Source organism: Ovis canadensis, chromosome 5, assembly GCF_042477335.2.
Source record: "Ovis canadensis isolate MfBH-ARS-UI-01 breed Bighorn chromosome 5, ARS-UI_OviCan_v2, whole genome shotgun sequence".
In the NCBI taxonomy this organism is placed as follows: domain Eukaryota; kingdom Metazoa; phylum Chordata; class Mammalia; order Artiodactyla; family Bovidae; genus Ovis; species Ovis canadensis.
Window position 1 is genome coordinate 74,817,879 of NC_091249.1, and position 17,621 is coordinate 74,835,499.

Consider the following 17,621-nt stretch of genomic DNA (forward strand, 5'->3'; position numbering starts at 1 on the left):
CGGCAGTGAACACTCACAGAACCCCGAAGTCACAAAGATACTTTGGAGGCTCCAGACAAAAAAGGTCACCCGACAGCAATAATGGAAAAACACCTTCAAGAAGCGAGAGCTGAGACTTCCCTGGTGGTTCAGTGGTTAGGACTCTGTGCTTCCACTGTGGGGGTGAGGGTTCGATCCCTGGTGGGGAACTAAGATCCTGCAAGCTGTGTGCCACAGCGGAAAAAAAAAAGTTAACTCTCAGACAAATAGGAAGAGAGTATTCATTAATCTCCAAGATAACTATAAAAGAACATTTTGGGGGCAAGATCCATAGAGAAAGCATAGAATGTAAGGAGCAATGATGAGCAGAGAAATCAATTCAATAGACTCAGCAGGGAGAGTTAAAAAGAGAGCAAAGGCACATAAAGTGGTATAAATACATTTAAATATATCAGTTATCACAATAAATGCACACGGATAAGACTCACCAGTTTAAAGACAGAAACTCACAAATTGGATAAAAAGTAATTCTAGCTCTATGCTGTTCACAAAGCAGCACTGCTGAAAATATGACACAAAAATAAAATAAATGGAAAAGGACAAGCCAGTTAAATATTATCCCAAAGAAATGTGCTCTAGCCGTATTAACATCAGACAAAGGAGACTTCTGGCAAAAAAAAAAAAAAAAAAGGATTATTGTGATAAATACCCTTATATAATACACTAAACCCATAATCACAGTGGAAGGTTTAACACATTTCTTTCAATTGCTAACTGCTTAGCAGACAAATAATGGATATGGATATAAAAATTTTGAACAATAAAATGAAAGTGTAGAATTCTGCCTCATCAAATTAGGCAATACTCATTATTTTCAGCTACCTATGAAACACTTTAAAAAGTGAATACACAAAATTAAAACTATTGTGCATCAAAAAACAGTTAAGAGAGTGAAGACAACCCATAGGAGATTATAACTGAAAGAATAAAGTAAATATTCATGAGTTCAGTGATATAATTAAGTGACTGAATAAACAAATACATGAGGGGAAAGGACAGATCTTCCTTCCCCACAAAAGACTTATAAATAATACATATAAATAATGCATGTAGGTACCACCCCTTCCAGGAGGTGGAACTTATTTCCCCTCCTACTCATTACAGACTAGACTTACTGACTTGCTTCCAAAAGGCATAGTAACTTTACAAAGACACCACTTTAACCAAGTGATCAAGGTTAACATCATCAGTGATATTCAACTTCCTGATGTAAACGGATGAGAAGGGCACCCCCACCTTGTGATATTTCCCCCAAATTCATAAGCCCAGTCTGAACAAATGCAAACTGAGAGACATTCTACAAAATACCTGACCAATTAGTCCTCTTTAAATCTATCAAGATCATGAAAAACAAGGAAAGACTGAGAAATTGCCACTGCATTCTCTATTCGGGAGAAGGCATCTTTCCACCCAGTTTACTAAACCAGACACTTGACGGTTTAGTGGTGAGGGAAGAAGGGTCACCCTAGACTCCTCTGATTTCACCTCCATTTACTTCAGGTCCCCACGTACCTTCGATTTGGCTTTCCAACATTCACTGTTTGCCCCATGGGCCATTACTGCCTTTGTCCAGCTGTCATGAGGCTATACCTTCTGAGCCTTCTCCAAGAGGGGAGGAGCTCAAAATACTACAGGCAGTGAGAATGGTTAGGAGGTAAGGCATTATGACAACTAGACAGAGGTCAAGTAGTATGCGAGCTGGGAGTGCTGAAGTGAGGATTTGAACTCAGGTAATCTAGCTCCAGAATCTGTTTAAATCACCATTACTCTCACCCAAGTACTAACCAGGTCTTACCCTACTTAGCTTCCAAGATAAGAGATCTGAGGCATTCAGGTGACATGGCTGTAGCAAGGTGGCAGGATACAAGATTAACATAGAAATCAGTTGCATTTCTTTACACTTACAATGAAATATCAGAAAGGGAATATAAAAAGAATACCTTTTAAAATCACACCAAATAAAATACTTAGGAATAAATCTGACCAAGGAGGCAAAAGAGTTATATGCTGAGGACTTGCTTTTGAATTGGAAGAAGACTGTTGAGAGTCCTGTGGTCTGCAAGGAGATCAAACCAGTCAGTCCTAAGGAAATCAACCCTGAATATTCATTGGAAGGACTGATGCCAAAGCTCCAATTCTTTGACCACCTGATGCAAAGAGCCAACTCAGTGGAAAAGACCCTGAAGCTGGGAAAGACTGAAGGCAAAAGGAAAAGGGGGCTGCAGAAGATGAGATGGTTAGATAGGATCACTGACTCAGTGGACATGAATTTAGGCAAATTCTGTGAGATAGTGAAGGACAGGGGAGCCTTGCTTGCTGCAGTCTGTGGGGTCACAAAAGTGGGATACGACTTAGTGACTGAGCAACAACAACAAATAAAATGTTAATAAAAGACATTAGAGAAGATTCAAACAAATGGAAAGACATCCCACGGTCTTGGATTAGAAGAATATTGTTGAAATGGCCATACTACCCATAACGATCTACAGTAATGTGATCTGTATCAACTTACCCATGACATTTTTCACAGAACTAGAACAAATAATTCTAAAATTTATATGGAAACATAAAAGACTCAGAATTGTCTAGGCAATCCTGAGGAAAAAGAGCAAAGCAGGAGGTATAACCCTCCCAGAATTCAGACAATACTACAAAGCTACAGTAATCAAAACTGTTGTATTGGTACAAAAACAGACACGCAGATCAACAGGACAGAATAGAGAACCCAGAAATAAACCCATACACCTACGAACAATTAACCTTCAACAAAGGAGGCAAGATATAAAATGGGAAAAAGGTCTCTTCAACAAGTGGTGCTGGGAAAATTGGACAGTTGAATGTAAATCAATGAAGTTAGAATACCTTCTCACACAATGCACAAAAATAAGCTCAAAATGGCTTAATAACTTACAAGCTTTCACATAGCAAAGGAAACTATAAAAACAAAATGAAAAGACAACCTACAGAATAGGGGAAAATATTTGCAAATGATGGGGCTGATAAGGGCTCAATTTCCAAAACAATGTTGAGCCCATACAACTCGACAACAAACAAATCCAACTGAAAAATGGGTAGAAGACCTAAATAGACCTTTCTCCAAAGAGGACATACAGATGGCTGATAGGCACATAAAAAGATGCTCAATATCACTAATTATTAGAGAAGTGCACATCAAAACTGCCATGGGGTACCACCTCACATCTGGCACAACGGCCATCACTAAAAAGTCTGCAAATAACAAATGCCGGGGAGGGTGTGGAGAAAAGAGAACTCTCTCATACTGTCAGTGGGCACGTAAGTTGGTGCAGCCAGTATCGGAAACAGTTATGGAGGTTCCTCAGAAAACGAGAATTACCATTTGATCCAGCAATCCCACTCCTGCGCACATATCTGAACAAAACTGTAATTCAAAAATACACGTGCCCCAATGTTAATAGCAGCCAAGACATACAAACAACCTAAATGATATCAACAGATAAATGGATAAGATGTGGTACATATATGCAATGGACTACTATTCACCCACAAGACAGAATGAACAATGCCGTTTGTAGCAACATGAATGCCACTAGAAGTTATTATACCAAGTGAAGTAAGTCAGAAAGACAAATATCACGTATCACTTACATGTGGAATCTAAAATATGGCATGAATCAACCTATCTATGAAACAGACTCACAGACATAAAGAACAGACTTGTGGTTACCAAATGGAGGGAGAGGGATAGACTGGGAGTCTGGGGTTGGTAGACGTAAACTATCACATACAGACTGGATAACAAGGTCCTACTGTAGAGCACAGGGAAATATAGTCAACATCCTGGGATAAACCATAATGGAAAAGAATATTAAAAAGTATGTATGCTGCTGCTGCTGCTAAGTCACTTCAGTCGTGTCCAACTCTGTGCGACCCCACAGATGGCAGCCCACCAGGCTCCCCTGTCCCTGGGATTCTCCAGGCAAGAACACTGGAGTGGGTTGCCATTTCCTTCTCCAATGCATGAAAGTGAAAAGTGAAAGTGAAGTCGCTCAGTCGTGTCCGACCCTTTAGCGACCCCATGGACTGCAGCCTAGGTTCCTCCATCCATGGGATTTTCCAGGCAAGAGTACTGGAGTGGAGTAGTATACATGTAACTGAGTCACTTTGCTGTACATTAGAAATTAACACACTGTAAATCAACTATGCTTCAATTTTGAAAAAAGTAAAAATCTCCATTACTCTGTAAATAAAAAATGAGTTCCTTCTTTATTTTTTTGTGATCAGATCTGACATCTTTTATGAGAAGAACACTAGCTGCTGTTACAGATAGATCCTCAGGACTCAATGGCTTACTGCAACAAAAATTCCTCTTACAATGCTCTCCTTTTAGCAGTGATAGAGGAACCCAGCCTCCTCCCATTGTGTGACTGCCGTCTTCCAGAGATCCTCCTCCTGTGCATTCAGCCAGCAAACGGGAGAGTTCATAGCTCTGAGTAGGGGAGACGTTTCTACAGCCAAGGTCTAGGAATGGCAGTTTACTTTTTTGCCAAATGAACCCCTGGCTACGTTCCCTAGAGGAAAAAGAAACAGAGTTTGGTAAGCACCTCTGAGTTTTTGCCAAAATATAATTGCTCATAATTCTGATTTACTTAAGGCTAATCAAGTACTTACTTTATACTTTGTTTGCTTATACTTTTTAAAAAACACTTATCCACAGCCAGCTAGTAAACAAACATTTAGAATGTTCTCAAAAAGGCAGGAATACACAATTGCATAGTCAAGATTACATATGTATATATACATATACAGATATAGTTGAATTCGGAGATAGAAAACACTGCTTCACATTACCAGATTGGCTAAAAATCTCTTACACGCTCAACAGTAACCTTCCCTCCACCATCACAAAAAACCCTACCAGAAGGGTGTCAGAATATTTGGAAGTATCCCTACATTGCTTCACATCTGATACTACTAGAATTAAATTGTCTAAGTGCTTCTAGATTAATTTTAAATCTTAAAAAAAAAGGCAAGATAAAGTTCTCTAGAGGAAAACAACAAAAATTCTTGAGCTAAAACGGGGTAAAAAGAGGTATATTCATTCTATAAGTAGATACTTTTGAGATAAAAGTGACATGGGAATTGGCTTCTAGAAAAATGGGCTTGTAGATCAATTTTTCCTGATTCCTTTTAAAACGACTTACATAATACTAAGATGACATTTTAAAGCTAGCATGTAACCACAACCACATGGCAGGCTCTGTGTTGAGTGCCTTCTGTGTATTATCTTATTTCAACCCCACAAGTAATCTTTGACATAAGTACTAAAAGGGCCTGGGTCTTTTAGACTAGATAAAGATCAGAATCAAAACAAAAACATATCTAAAGCAAAAACATATCTTTATATATAACTTGTTTCTAACTCCCACTGACCTCAACTTCAGCTACCAAGGATAAAGAAAACAGAAATAAACCTATGACAACATTTGGAAAATTGACCTGTTTTAATTTTTTAAAACAAAAATACAACACAACATCAATTTTTCTTTTTTTGCCATCTACAATTCAATTATTTCCAAATATTCTAAGACCAAACAGAATCCCTGGCCCAGAGCAGGGAATTAAAATGAGACGCTGAAGTCACACAAAGGTGAATGCTGAAGATCGACATTCCAGCCGTAGGCCACAAGTCTTCCATTTAAACACACTCTTAATTCTTTTCCTTTCACAGTTTGTTGAAGTGTTTTACAGAAGTTCTTTAAAATAATTTCATCTCAAATACCAGGTTTCTTCAATGATACACAGCTCCATGAAATCTGTGTCTCCATCTGATTGACAGGAATGAAAAGTAATTTTTGTCTTTTTGGTAGCATGAAGAAATAAAACTATCAGCCAGATTCCTTTAGTAATAAATCAGGAGAGATAAGATCTGGGTTGTGCTGGGTGCTGTTTCTACTTGTCTTTCAAGAGTGTGACTTTAGAAGCATTAAATCACACTCTTGCCACTACAATGATTAGTACTAGTAATCTTTTTTAGATGATAAAAAGGAAAATATCCAATGGACATAAAAATGGTCAAAAATTGTTTGCTTGTTTTTCTTACTGCAGGTCACTTCCCACCCCCCACCCGCCAAAAGAAGATACAAAATGAACATATGGTTGGGATGGCAACTCCGCTGGACATTCCAATTCACCCAGTTGCTTGTTCCCCACACAGATGAGGGGAAGAGGCATTAAGTTTTACTAGTAATGTTACAGCTGTAACCAGATGTGTTAATGGCAGCTTATTTCAGGCCCACCAATCCTTTGAGAACACATAGAGGAGATCATGGCTGTTGTTCTCCAACTGCCCACATCTGAATACATTCCACTACCATGGGAACTACAAAGGAAGGAAAAATATATTTATTCTGGGATTCATTTACTAGGATTTTTAAGCGCCCTCTCTTCTGTAGAGCCCCAGAGTGGTGATGAGTGCTAGGGGCTGCTGTGTTTCCCAGCATGTGCTCCCATCCTCTGAGGGTCCTGAGAAGGATAGTGGATTGGTCCTGGAGCCCTCATGAAAGGAGGGGGTGGTCCCATGGGGTGGAACATGTGTGGCCCAAAACCTACAGATGAGAGAAAACAAATCTGTTAGGTATGCTCTTCTCTTGACAACCTTTCAAACTATGAATCTTTCTAAGGTCCAAACCAGCTACACATAAATCAAACTGACATGGTGCTTCAGAAAATGCTGGCTCACAAGACTCACTCAGGAATTGTCTACCTGCATGACTTCTTTGGTTTTAGAAACCTTTCCCCTCAGGACGGCTAAAAACAACTCCATAGTTCTCAAGGTATTGCTAGTATGTCACCTGAGTCTTCGCTAGCTCTCAAACATGCCAATCCTACCAGATAGGATTTGATCAGAATTTGGGAGGTGAGGGAGACATCAGGCAAGACCCTGTCATCGTTAATCTCAATGCTTTATACCAGAATGAAGGTTGTTCAGAAACCAGGACTTACTCCAGCGAGTATGGGAACTCTGCCCAGGCGAACCAGTTACTTGTGATTTACTTACACAGTTCACGCTGGCACTGACAGTGCTGTACACAGTGCTGATCCCTGAACTGTTTGCTACTTGTCACGAACAAGATAAAGAGCTGGAGTCAAACTGTAACTTCATTACACAATTAAGCACACCACACTCCCAATGCAGGGGGCCCAGGTTCCATCTTTGGTCAGGGAACTAGATCCCGCATGCCACAACTAAGAGTTCCATGCCACAGCTCAAGATCCTGCAAGCCACAAGTAAAGATCCCTCATACTGCAACAAAAACCTAGGATTCTGCATGTGGCAACTAAGACCTGGTGCAGCCAAATAAATAAATAAAAAGATTAAGGAAAAAAAAAAAAGACTTCCTTAATGAATTTATATTCTGGTGCAAAATCCTTATCTTGCTGCAAGCAGATGACACAGAGCCTACCCTTTAAGCAATGATGTTCTAGGGCATCAGTTAGGATATAGAACAAACTGATGATGTTAAGTTGCTTTACAACTTAAGTTCAAGTTTAAACTTAAGTTTGTCCAACTCTTTGTTATGCTATGGACTGTACCCTGCCAGCCTCTTCTGTCCATGGGATTTTCCAGGCAACAATACTGGAGTGGGTTGCCATTTCCTCCTCCAGGGGATTTTCCTGACCTAGGGATCCTCTTTATGTCTCTTGCACTGGCAGGCGGGTTCTTTACCACTAGTGCTACCTGGGAAATCTTAAACTGGTAATAGATCGTTGTAATCACAATAACTCCCATTCTGATGATACATATACTTAGATCTTTAGAAAACTGGTGACTTCCTTCTTAGCAAGCCAGTAAAAAATGAAAATATTCGGAATGACAACAATCAGGTTTACTTGCAGACTTCTATGGAGCAGACCCGAAGGCTTAGATACGTTAGACATGACGGTACAGGGTCTGGACAGAATTCAGGAGGAGTTCCCTGAGTTAGGCCTAACCCATTTCCCTACTTCCTAAGAAGTTACCTGGGGGTGGGGGCGGGGCAATACCAGGTGGGGGTGGCAGGGCAATGTTCACCACGGCCGGAGGACCACTCGGGGGCAGGTTGAAGTAGTTGGCGGAGGCTTCTTCTTCTGCGGCAGGAGGAGGAGGAAGAGCTAGAGAAGAGAAGACAGCTAGTTAGAGCAGAAGACCACGGTGCAGCAGTGTTTCCACTCCCCTGAAATCCTGAGGGGTCCTGCTGGAGAATACAGCTGCTGGGAGCAGAGGCTGGTCTCCTCCAACATTCCAGGACGGTCCGGGCAGTATGAGTATCTGCAGGTGGAGAGCTACTGGGTAGGCAGAATCTGCACTCACCTCCTGGGAGCCCTGGAACGGGCTCGAGCTTGATTCCGGAGTCTGTGGTTCCGTCCTTCTCCTTTTCTTTCCCTCTGGCCGCCTGGGACCTGGGAGACACAGACAGCCACACTATCAGCACTTGGTTCCACCTTCTCTCGCACCTCTGTTTCTCACCTTTCCTGGTCCAACAGAGCTCCTTCATTCCTGCCTCCTCTTTAGCACTCATTTTTTCCTCATAAATGCCACAGGGCACAGTGGATAGGAACAAAGATTTTGAAGACAGAAAGACTTGGTTTCAAAATTTGCTAGAATAGCTTTAGGGGACACAGGAGGCAGCAACACTGTTGAGCCTAGTGTTCAGGAAGCACTCTATGAGGCCTGCTGCTGCTCTGAGAGGTCTCCCTGGTTCCAAGCCAAAAACTTGTTCCACTTTTGAACGTTCAGAGCATTTTACCTGTCTCTCTCTTATGCAATAAACACTTTCAGGCTTAAATTAGCTGTTCTTCTTTATTAAACAATTGGCCTTTAAGGACAGAATCCAGGTCTATTTAATTCATGTGTAAACTCGCATGCCCTAGTATTATTCTTGGCCTATAATATCTGGTCACAAAACACATGAACCTTCAAAGCATCAGATTACTACATGAAAACCTTGAATAAATTTCCAAAGTAATATCTTCCTGATATCCACAGGAACGAGCATCAGACATAATGAAAAATTCTTTTTAAATGTCCTACTGATTTAAGGCTGTTCACCAAAAGCCTACTAGCCCCCAGATAATGAAAATGTTTCTTGAAAATCTCAATAATGCTTTTTCTTTTTTGGTGTGGCATGCAGCATATGGGATCTTAGTTCCCTGACCAGGGATTGAACCCACACCACCTGTAGTGAAAGCACAGAGTCTTAACCACTGGCCGGCCAGGGAAGTCCCAATGCTATTTTAATACAGTCTCATGCTCACCTTCCCCATTTCACGTTGAGCCTGCGGCCATTGACAATCAACTTATTAAAAGACTTCTCGGCAGCCACTTCTGCAGCCTGTCTTGTAGCGAACTGGATGAAAGCACACTGCTGTCTTTGCACAACAGTGATGGTCCGGATCTCTCCAAACTGGTAGAAGTGATTCCTAACGGGATACAGGTAGAGAAAAATGAGAGCTGACAACACAGACATTCCCAGGAGGTTGAATATGGATTATTAACTCTTTCACTGATTCACCACGAGGCAAGTGGCCTGTAGGTGGTCTCCCCTATGCCTACTGTGGTTGCCCCTACTGTGGGCACTGTGTACTGAGGAAGGGAAAGAAAAAAAATGAGTAAAGGCTATCAAACATCTCAGGGTTTTTCCTATGGAGGAAAGGGGGCTCCAGTAGGTTCCCTAAGGATGTTAAATCCTAGATAAGAGGTTAGCAAAGTATTGTGCCCAGGGCTGATGAGCCAAGAATGTTTAAATAAAAAATGTTTTAAGGTTGCAAAAAAGAAGAGAAAGAGGAGGTGGAAGAAAGTCTGCCATCCCTGGGGAACTGTCTAGCTTACTTAGGTTTAATGTAGATAGGCTAACAAGGGCAGGTTCTACACCTGGAAGAGTTTCTTCTCCACACTCTTTGCAAGAAGTAATTTCCACCACTATCTGCCCAGATGTCTTATGTAACCAAGCAAAATATAAGAATAACACAAAATTACCAAGTACCAACCTCTTTAAAAAAAATCAACAAGTTAAACCATCTATTTTTTTTTTTAATAACTGCAAATCTTTCCCCTATGTAATTAGTCATTCCTGGTTGTGTGACATCTTTAGAAATTCTAACGGTTATTACGTCAAATAGAATCTCATGTAATTATTACCCTAAGCAAGCATGGAATAAGCACTGTTGAAGACTATTATCTGTCATCATAAAGAACTTTATAAAAATTCCAGTCAGCATGATACTATACAGCAACTAAAAAAAAACGTACTTGGTACAGAATTATCATGTTTTCTCAAGTTTCTGCCAAAAAATATTACTCCAGGGCAGGTGAAAGTACAGATAACTCATAAAATTATATTCACAAACCTTAGATCGGTCTCAGTAATGGTATCCCCCAGACCACCAACATAGAGTGTGGTGATAGTCTTGTCCTCTGGTGGGTCTAGACGTGGCATTGTTGAAGCCCGCTTCAAGAGTTTATCTGCCACAGGGTCATTGATTCCATAATATCGGTCTTTAATGTTCTGATCAGCAAGGGGGTCATCCGGATCTGTTGGTTTTTCATGTCTATGGTTCAAGAAAGAACAATGCGTAAAGATGAAACAAAGGAAAAAATTTTACAGGTACCAAACAACAGCAGCTATATAAAGATTCCTGAAATGTTTTTTGAACCAGATACCACGGCCATACCAAAACACACTTATTAAAACAGAGCTAATATCAAGGAACAATATCAAGGAACTTACTGTATCACACAAGGACGTGCTAGCCTCCTAAAAGTCACTTAAATGGCCATAGGATGGAGGTTTCCTTATAAACAAATGCTTTTTGGCCTTCTCTGGTGGTACAGTGGATGGGAGTCTGCCTGCCAATGTAGGGGACACAGGTTCAATCCCCGGTCGGGCAAGACTTCACATGCCGTGTAGCAACTAAGCTGGTGCACCACAAATACTGGAGCTCACATGCTCTAGGGCCCTTGAGCCACAGTGAATGGGCCTGTGTGCCCCAACTACTGCAGCCCAAATACCTAGAGCCTGTGCTCTGCAACGAGAAGCCACCACAGCGAGAAGCCTGTGCACCATAACAAAGAGTAGCTCCCACTCACTCTAAGTAAAGTTCACATACAGCAACAAAGACCCAGAGCAAGCAACAAACAGATAAATGTGAAAGAAATGCTTCTCACACAATTCACTTCAAAACCAAAGGTAACCACAACATGGTTACCCCTCTCTAGGGCAACAGTTCTTAATGTATCTGAGGTCTTGCATTCCAATCCAGAGTCTGATTAATCTATGGACCCAACCCCAGAAATAGGGAGAGCTAATTTTTTGTCAGGGGTGGGGTTTACCAACTCCAAGGTAAAAACTCCTAATCCAGATGCCTGGCAGTCTTGACTCAAACATACTCACATTTTAGAAGTCTGGCTTTAATCTGATTTCAACTATACACTGAGATCCAAGCCAGTCGCACCATGAAAGCCAAGACTGACAGCGTAGGTAGGAACCTGAGGTCAACACTGCTATTTTACGGCAGAGCAATTTAGTCTCCCAAGGCTTGGTTATAGGTAAAAGTTCCATTATAAGTAAAAACAACAATTCAATCAATCTCTGCTCCTAAGATATAAGATACATGACACTAGCTGTATAAACTTTACCATTTTGAAGCATAAATAATTTAGTCTAGCACCTCCCCTTTCATAGATAACGGGTCATCTGAAAGCAAACACTGAAAAAGCACTTCAGCTCTTGCCTGTATGGACACTCCTCTCCTCTCTTACATTCTCCTTTCACCCAGAAGGAGCAAATGTGCGGTCGATTCCTTTTGTAGTAGGGTGTGGTCCGGGCCAGTTTGAGCAGCATGTCACTGGTGGATGTGGCTTTCCCCAACATGCCAACTGGCCGCGTTCCATCAGAGTTGGAAATCTACAGAGGAATGACACATTCCGAAGGTAAATTATGCAGACTATGTCAATCCCGTAGGATTCTTTCATCAAATATAAAACTATATCAAGCAAGTGGCAACACACCTCTCTCTCCATATTCTGTGTGTAGTACTCTTTGTTGACGTCGGACTTTGGCATGTCATCCTTAAAAGACAATCCTGCATCACGAACCTGGATGGGCAAACCTAGAACAAAGGAAAGGAAGAAAAAACTCAAGATAACATTTAAAACCATATCCAAACTGAGTATGTAGACAGAATAATATAACATCATTCTTCCTTTCTCCACTTTATTTGGTAATAGAAGCTTTATTTTAATTTAGAATCTGTAGCACTGTCAAGCTAATACTACTACAGAGCATTCTAAGAAATTATCCAAATTCCTAAGTTTCCATGAAATGAATGTTTAAATATTTTATTTTAGATGGACAAGCTCTTACTGTAGTCAGATTTGACCTGCAATTAATAACACATCTAGCTTTTACTATATCATGATTTAAAACAAATGTAAAAAGTGTATTATTTTTAGCCCTGTCCCACAGATCCTCTGAATAGTCATAGTCATGTAAGGATCACTGTACTGCAGAACTAGAACACTCCCTTAACAAACATACAAATAATATTACACAGTATGTGACGAGGCTTCTGATTAGCAGAGTTAATTTTCTGAACTTAATATAAATAAACTTAAATTTTCCTTTTTCATTTTATTGTATAGTAGAAACTTGCTGAAAGGATGTTTTTCTGAAAAACAGAAAGTCACCTGCAGTTAAAAAGTCACTCCCCAAAGCAGTTACTCTGAAACAGTAGCAATACAGTGTATCAGTCCTAACAACACAGTTGATACAAAAACCCAAAGCAAATTAGCCTGAACTTTGGTAGGGATTGTGGAAAAAATGTTCTGGATCTAGACAGGAGTCCAAGGCAAAGAAATTACCTGTCACAGCAACAATGCTTCTAACTTACCTTGGCTACAAAGGTATACAGAAGGCCTTAAACCTCCCTTCTGTATAATACAGTATTTAGTATAGTTGGGTTGATTCATTACCAACCTTTCTTAAAATCACTATTGTTGTTCAGAACTCTAGAATAACCTAGTATGGTTCTTTCCTACTTGGGAAAAGCAGAGCACCACAGACATTTCAAAGTGGGTCAGAACCAGAGACAGGAAGACTGCTCTGCTGTTTAGAGCACTGGCACACTTTCAGAACTATGGGACAAGTCAAACATACCATATTCGAGGTCTAAGAGGCAGGTCTGACAGACATTCTTCAGTTTACTGCAGGTCTGGCACACTTCAGTCTTCTTGAAACGCATGCGGACCCCAGGGCACCAGCGAAACACTGTGAATGGCCTGGCACAGATCTGGAACACAAGAAAAAGCCACAGAGTGTTAACAGTCCAGATCTGGACAATTAATCCAGGAGATTTAGTAACAGCAGGGGATTCAAAGAAAGGATCCCCAAATCTAGGGTTTAGAGGAGATCTCAGCAATCATCTAGGCTAAACAGGATCTGACGTTTCAATCCTTCACAACAGTCTTCTTCAGTAGTTTAAATACTCAAAAATCAAAGTCCTCCCACTCTAGAGGTCACCAGCATTAACAATGTAATTCTTAATCTTTCATGAGGTGAGTAGGGAGTGTCCTATGCTTCTTTAAAAATCTTCTATCTATGACCTTCCCCCTCAGCTTAAAAATGGTCATAGGCATAATCACAGAACATTTGGTATATGCAATCCCAGGGGGTTCAAAGACCAACCACAGACATCAAGTTCAGAATCCTTGCATTAAATGGCTCATTTTCTTACTCCTACCCTAAGTAGTTAACAGCCAAAGAGCACATAAATGACACATGAACGCACAGTGTCACACTCACTTTTATAAAGAACTTCAAACCTCAGGGAGTTGAAGAAAAAGGAAAATAAAACTAAATCATTACTCTTTAACACACTTACTTTGCATTCCTTCCCATACTTTTCTTTGGTCTGAAATAGAAAAAATAGAGGAGTTACAGACACAGGGGAAAAAAGCTGATGCCTGCTCCTTCTCTACATCAGTTGAGTTCAGTTCAGTTCAGTCGCTCAGTTGTGTCCAACTCTTTGCGACCCCATGAATCGCAGCACGCCAGGCCTCCCTGTCCATCACCAATTCCCCGAGTTCACTCAAACTCACGTCCATCGAGTCGGTGATGCCATCCAGCCATCTCATCCTCTGTCGTCCTCTTTTCCTCCTGCCCCCAATCCCTCCCAGCATCAGAGTCTTTTCCACATAGGATACAAGAAAAGTATCTGGAAATCCCTGGCATCTTAAGGGGTAGGATAGGGAAATGGGACCCTACCCTTTTTGGGGAGGGCAAGGAAGGGGCTGGGATATAATCTAATCACATACAAACTATGACCTCTTAAGAATTTTATGGATCTAACATGGAGTAAGTATGTACCTTTCCACAACCACAATTCTTAAGATTCACCTCTGGCTCCCAAGTTTTCTCCCAAGAACAATTTCCTAATGGTTTCCACAGTGCCTAAAGCACAGAGGATGCAGCCAGGGCCGGTCCATTTTCCAAAGTTTAGTCAGAGGTAACTACTACAGCCTCATCCTGTGATGGTCCTCTTATATAGTAAATCAATATCTCTGAGATTGATCACAACACAGCCCCAATTATTAAATATAAACTGCTGCTAATTTTACTCTTATTTATAAGGAGAGAAAGTACCTTACACTAAACACATTATAAGGTGTGGAGGCCAAAAGGTACTTGAGTTCAGTCCTGGTTCTCCTTCTAATTTGTTGAGGTCCCTGGAGTCAGAATATCTGAACTTAAATGCCAGCTCCACACCTTACTTGCTGTATTGAAAAGAAATAAACTTTCTTTGCCTCTGGTTAACAGACCTGCTGCTGCTGCCGCCAAGTCGCATCAGTCGTGTCCGACTCTGTGTGACCCCACAGACGGCAGCCCACCAGGCTCCCCTGTCCCTGGAAGTCTCCAGGCAAGAATACTGGAGTGGGTTGCCATTTCCTTCTCCAATGCATGAAAGTGAAAAGTGAAAGTGAAGTCGCTCAGTCGTGTCCGACTCTTAGCGACCCCATGGACTGCAGCCCACCAGGCTCCTCCATCCATGGGATTCGCCAGGCAAGGGTACTGGAGTGGGATGCCATTGCCTTCTCCGATTAACTATTATTATGACTCCTAGATCACAGACTGTCGCCGAGTTCCAAAGTGAGAGAACATGACAGTCCTTTGCAAATTCTTCCTACACTTCGGGTTAGTAAAGAAGCATCATTACTTCTTCGTGGCTAAGAGAAATACATGACCGACAGTGTGCGAGTACCAAAACATTGACAGAATACATACAGTAGGTCCCGTTTTACACTCAATCACTCACCATTCGGATATATGGGTTTTCTCCAAGACACGTCTGGCACAGAATAGGGAAGTCCTGGTGAAAATGGGAAAGCTGGTTGAACGCCAAGCTCCAAAGGCCTTGCCGTCTCAGCCACTGTCGTGCGGCGCGGGGGAGGGGGCGAGGAGCGAGGGGGGGAACAGAGGGAACCCGTGGTCCAGCACGGGCCGGGTCGCGGGAGTGGGCGCTGTATGCACTTCCGGGAGGCGGCGGGAGTAAAGACCCGCTCGAAAAGAGTGGAGGGAGTAGACACAGAAAGGGAGCTGGTCCCAGACCCTGGCTAAAACCCCTCCATCCAAGCCCGCAGGAGGGCCGCCCTCCAGCCTTCAGCCGTAGCTGAGTTAGGCCGCGGTGCTGGCTTCTTCTTGGAATTCCCTCGGCCGCACCGCAGCCACGTCCCTGCCCGCCCGCTGGAGGCCTGACTTCGCTGCCTCTTTCTGTTCTCCTCCGGCAGGCTCACTCACCGCATCCTCCCAATTCTGCCTGTTGTAGGTGTTGGAACCTAGAGAGGTCGCCATCTTGAGAGCGTCTGGAGGCAGCCGCAGCTTCCGAGTTGGGAGAGGACCGCCACAATCCCGTCAGGCCCCGCGGCTGCCTCTCGGCACGTCGACGTCTTATTTACGCGTCTTGCGCGCCCTTGAGGGCGGCACCTTGTGTAATGGCATCGCTCGCTTGGAATTTCTTGACAAGTGGCCTCTAGTTACTTCCTTCCAGTGGTGACAGCCAGGAATGAAGAGCCACAAGTTCAACTGGTTTATTTAAAAATTGAGTGAAAGAATAAAGGAACTAGAATGAACGAGGGCCTGGAATTAAACCAGCGTCGACCCCAGTGAGCGCTTATTATGCCAAAAAGTGGGGGGAACGTCTTGCGGTGACTATCTCATTTAATTCCCACAGTAAGCCCGCTATAGGGTTGCCAGATGTAGCAAAAACACAGAACGTCTAGTAAAATTTGAATTTCAGATAAACAACGAGTTATTTTAGTATGAATTTGTTCCAAACATGCTTACGCTAAGTAATGACTCGTTTTTCTGAAAGTGAAATTTAGGAGGATGTCCTGCACTTTCCTGGCAACCACTGCCCTCTAGGCAAGTGTGACTGTACCTCGTTTATAGGAGGAAACCGAGGTTTAGAGAGATTAACTTGCTTCTGGTCGTGTAGCTAAAAAACGGTGAAGCCACAAATCCAAAGACAACAGTACTTTTTTCCAACTTCTTAAATGAAAAGCCTTATGGATCAACATGTGTATTGTTAAATCATTTTTCGAACAACTATTATTTTGGGTTTGACTTCTCTTGCAGATGGTGATTGCAGCCATGAAATTAAAAGACGCGTACTCCTTGGAAGGAAATTTATGACCAACCTAGACAGCATATTAAAAAGCAGAGACTACTTTGTCAACAAAGGTCTGTCTAGTCAAGGCTATGGTTTTTCCAGTAGTCATGTATGGATGTAGAGTTGGACAATAAAGCAAGCTGAGCGCAGAATTGATGCTTTTAAACTGTAGTGTTGGAGAAGACTCTTGAGAGTTCCCTGGACTGCAAGGAGATCCAACCAGTCCATCCTAAAGGAGATCAGTCCTGGGTGTTCACTGGAAGGACTGATGTTGAAGCTGAAACTCCTATACTTTGGCGACCTGATGCGAAGAGCTGACTCATTTGAAAAGACCCTGATGCTGGGAAAGATTGAGGGCGGTAGGAGAAGGGAATGACAGAGGATGAGATGGTTGGATGGCATCACCGACTCAATGGACATGGGTTTGGGTGAACTCCGGGAGTTGGTGATGGACAGGGAGGCCTGGCATGCTGTGGTTCATGGGTCACAAAGAGTTGTACCTGACTAACTGAACTGAACTTGGCATATTGTATTTGAAATTCATCCATATTGTTACATATACCAGTAATTTGTACCTTTTTATTGCCGAGAATTTCACTGTATGGATGTATTTGGGGTTAAAACATACACACATTTGCCAATTAATGAACATTTGAGTTATCCAGATTTCAGTGAATACAAATAAAGGCATTATAAACATTCACATACAGGTTGTTGTACAGACATAGGTTTTCATTTTGCATGTGGATTGGGATTGCTTGATCATATGGTCTATTTTTTCCTGTATAGGAAAGCGCTTGGGTTTATCTGAGCTTCACACATTTGTGATTTGTTATCCTTCATTGTATTTTTAAAATTAACAGTTATTTCTTTAAATATTCTGCTCAGTTTTTTCTCCG

The 17,621-nt window shown here is 41.9% G+C and overlaps 1 protein-coding gene across 2 annotated transcripts; it reads right to left on the minus strand.

Annotated features, from left to right (window-relative positions):
* Window positions 1-4,261: 4,261 nt before the first annotated feature.
* On the minus strand, window positions 4,262-16,136 carry RBM22 (RNA binding motif protein 22). 2 transcript variants are annotated; one of them, XM_069592456.1, is made up of 11 exons: window positions 15,852-16,136; window positions 15,370-15,423; window positions 13,939-13,968; window positions 13,215-13,347; window positions 12,068-12,168; window positions 11,791-11,963; window positions 10,408-10,608; window positions 9,316-9,480; window positions 8,372-8,460; window positions 8,065-8,172; window positions 4,262-6,626 (listed from the first exon to the last, which is right to left on the minus strand). In XM_069592456.1, exons 1-11 carry the CDS (start codon window positions 15,903-15,905, stop codon window positions 6,496-6,498), a joined length of 1,239 nt encoding a protein of 412 aa, XP_069448557.1. In that variant the 5' UTR covers window positions 15,906-16,136; the 3' UTR covers window positions 4,262-6,495. The 2 variants fall into 2 exon arrangements, with proteins under 2 accessions (XP_069448557.1, XP_069448556.1); XM_069592455.1 differs by having other exon boundaries at window positions 8,041-8,172.
* Between the last annotated feature and the right edge of the window lie 1,485 nt (window positions 16,137-17,621).

Excerpts from the sequence above, each read along its gene's own strand:
- RBM22 (XM_069592455.1), bottom strand. The coding sequence starts at position 15,905 with ATGGCGACCTCTCTAGGTTCCAACACCTACAACAGGCAGAATTGGGAG. Across the intron at positions 13,348-13,938 it reads AGTATGGGAAGGAATGCAAA|ATCTGTGCCAGGCCATTCAC; the intron begins GTAAGTGTGTTA and ends CTTGTGTTCCAG. Across the intron at positions 9,481-10,407 it reads ATTACTGAGACCGATCTAAG|GAATCACTTCTACCAGTTTG; the intron begins GTTTGTGAATAT and ends GTATCCCGTTAG.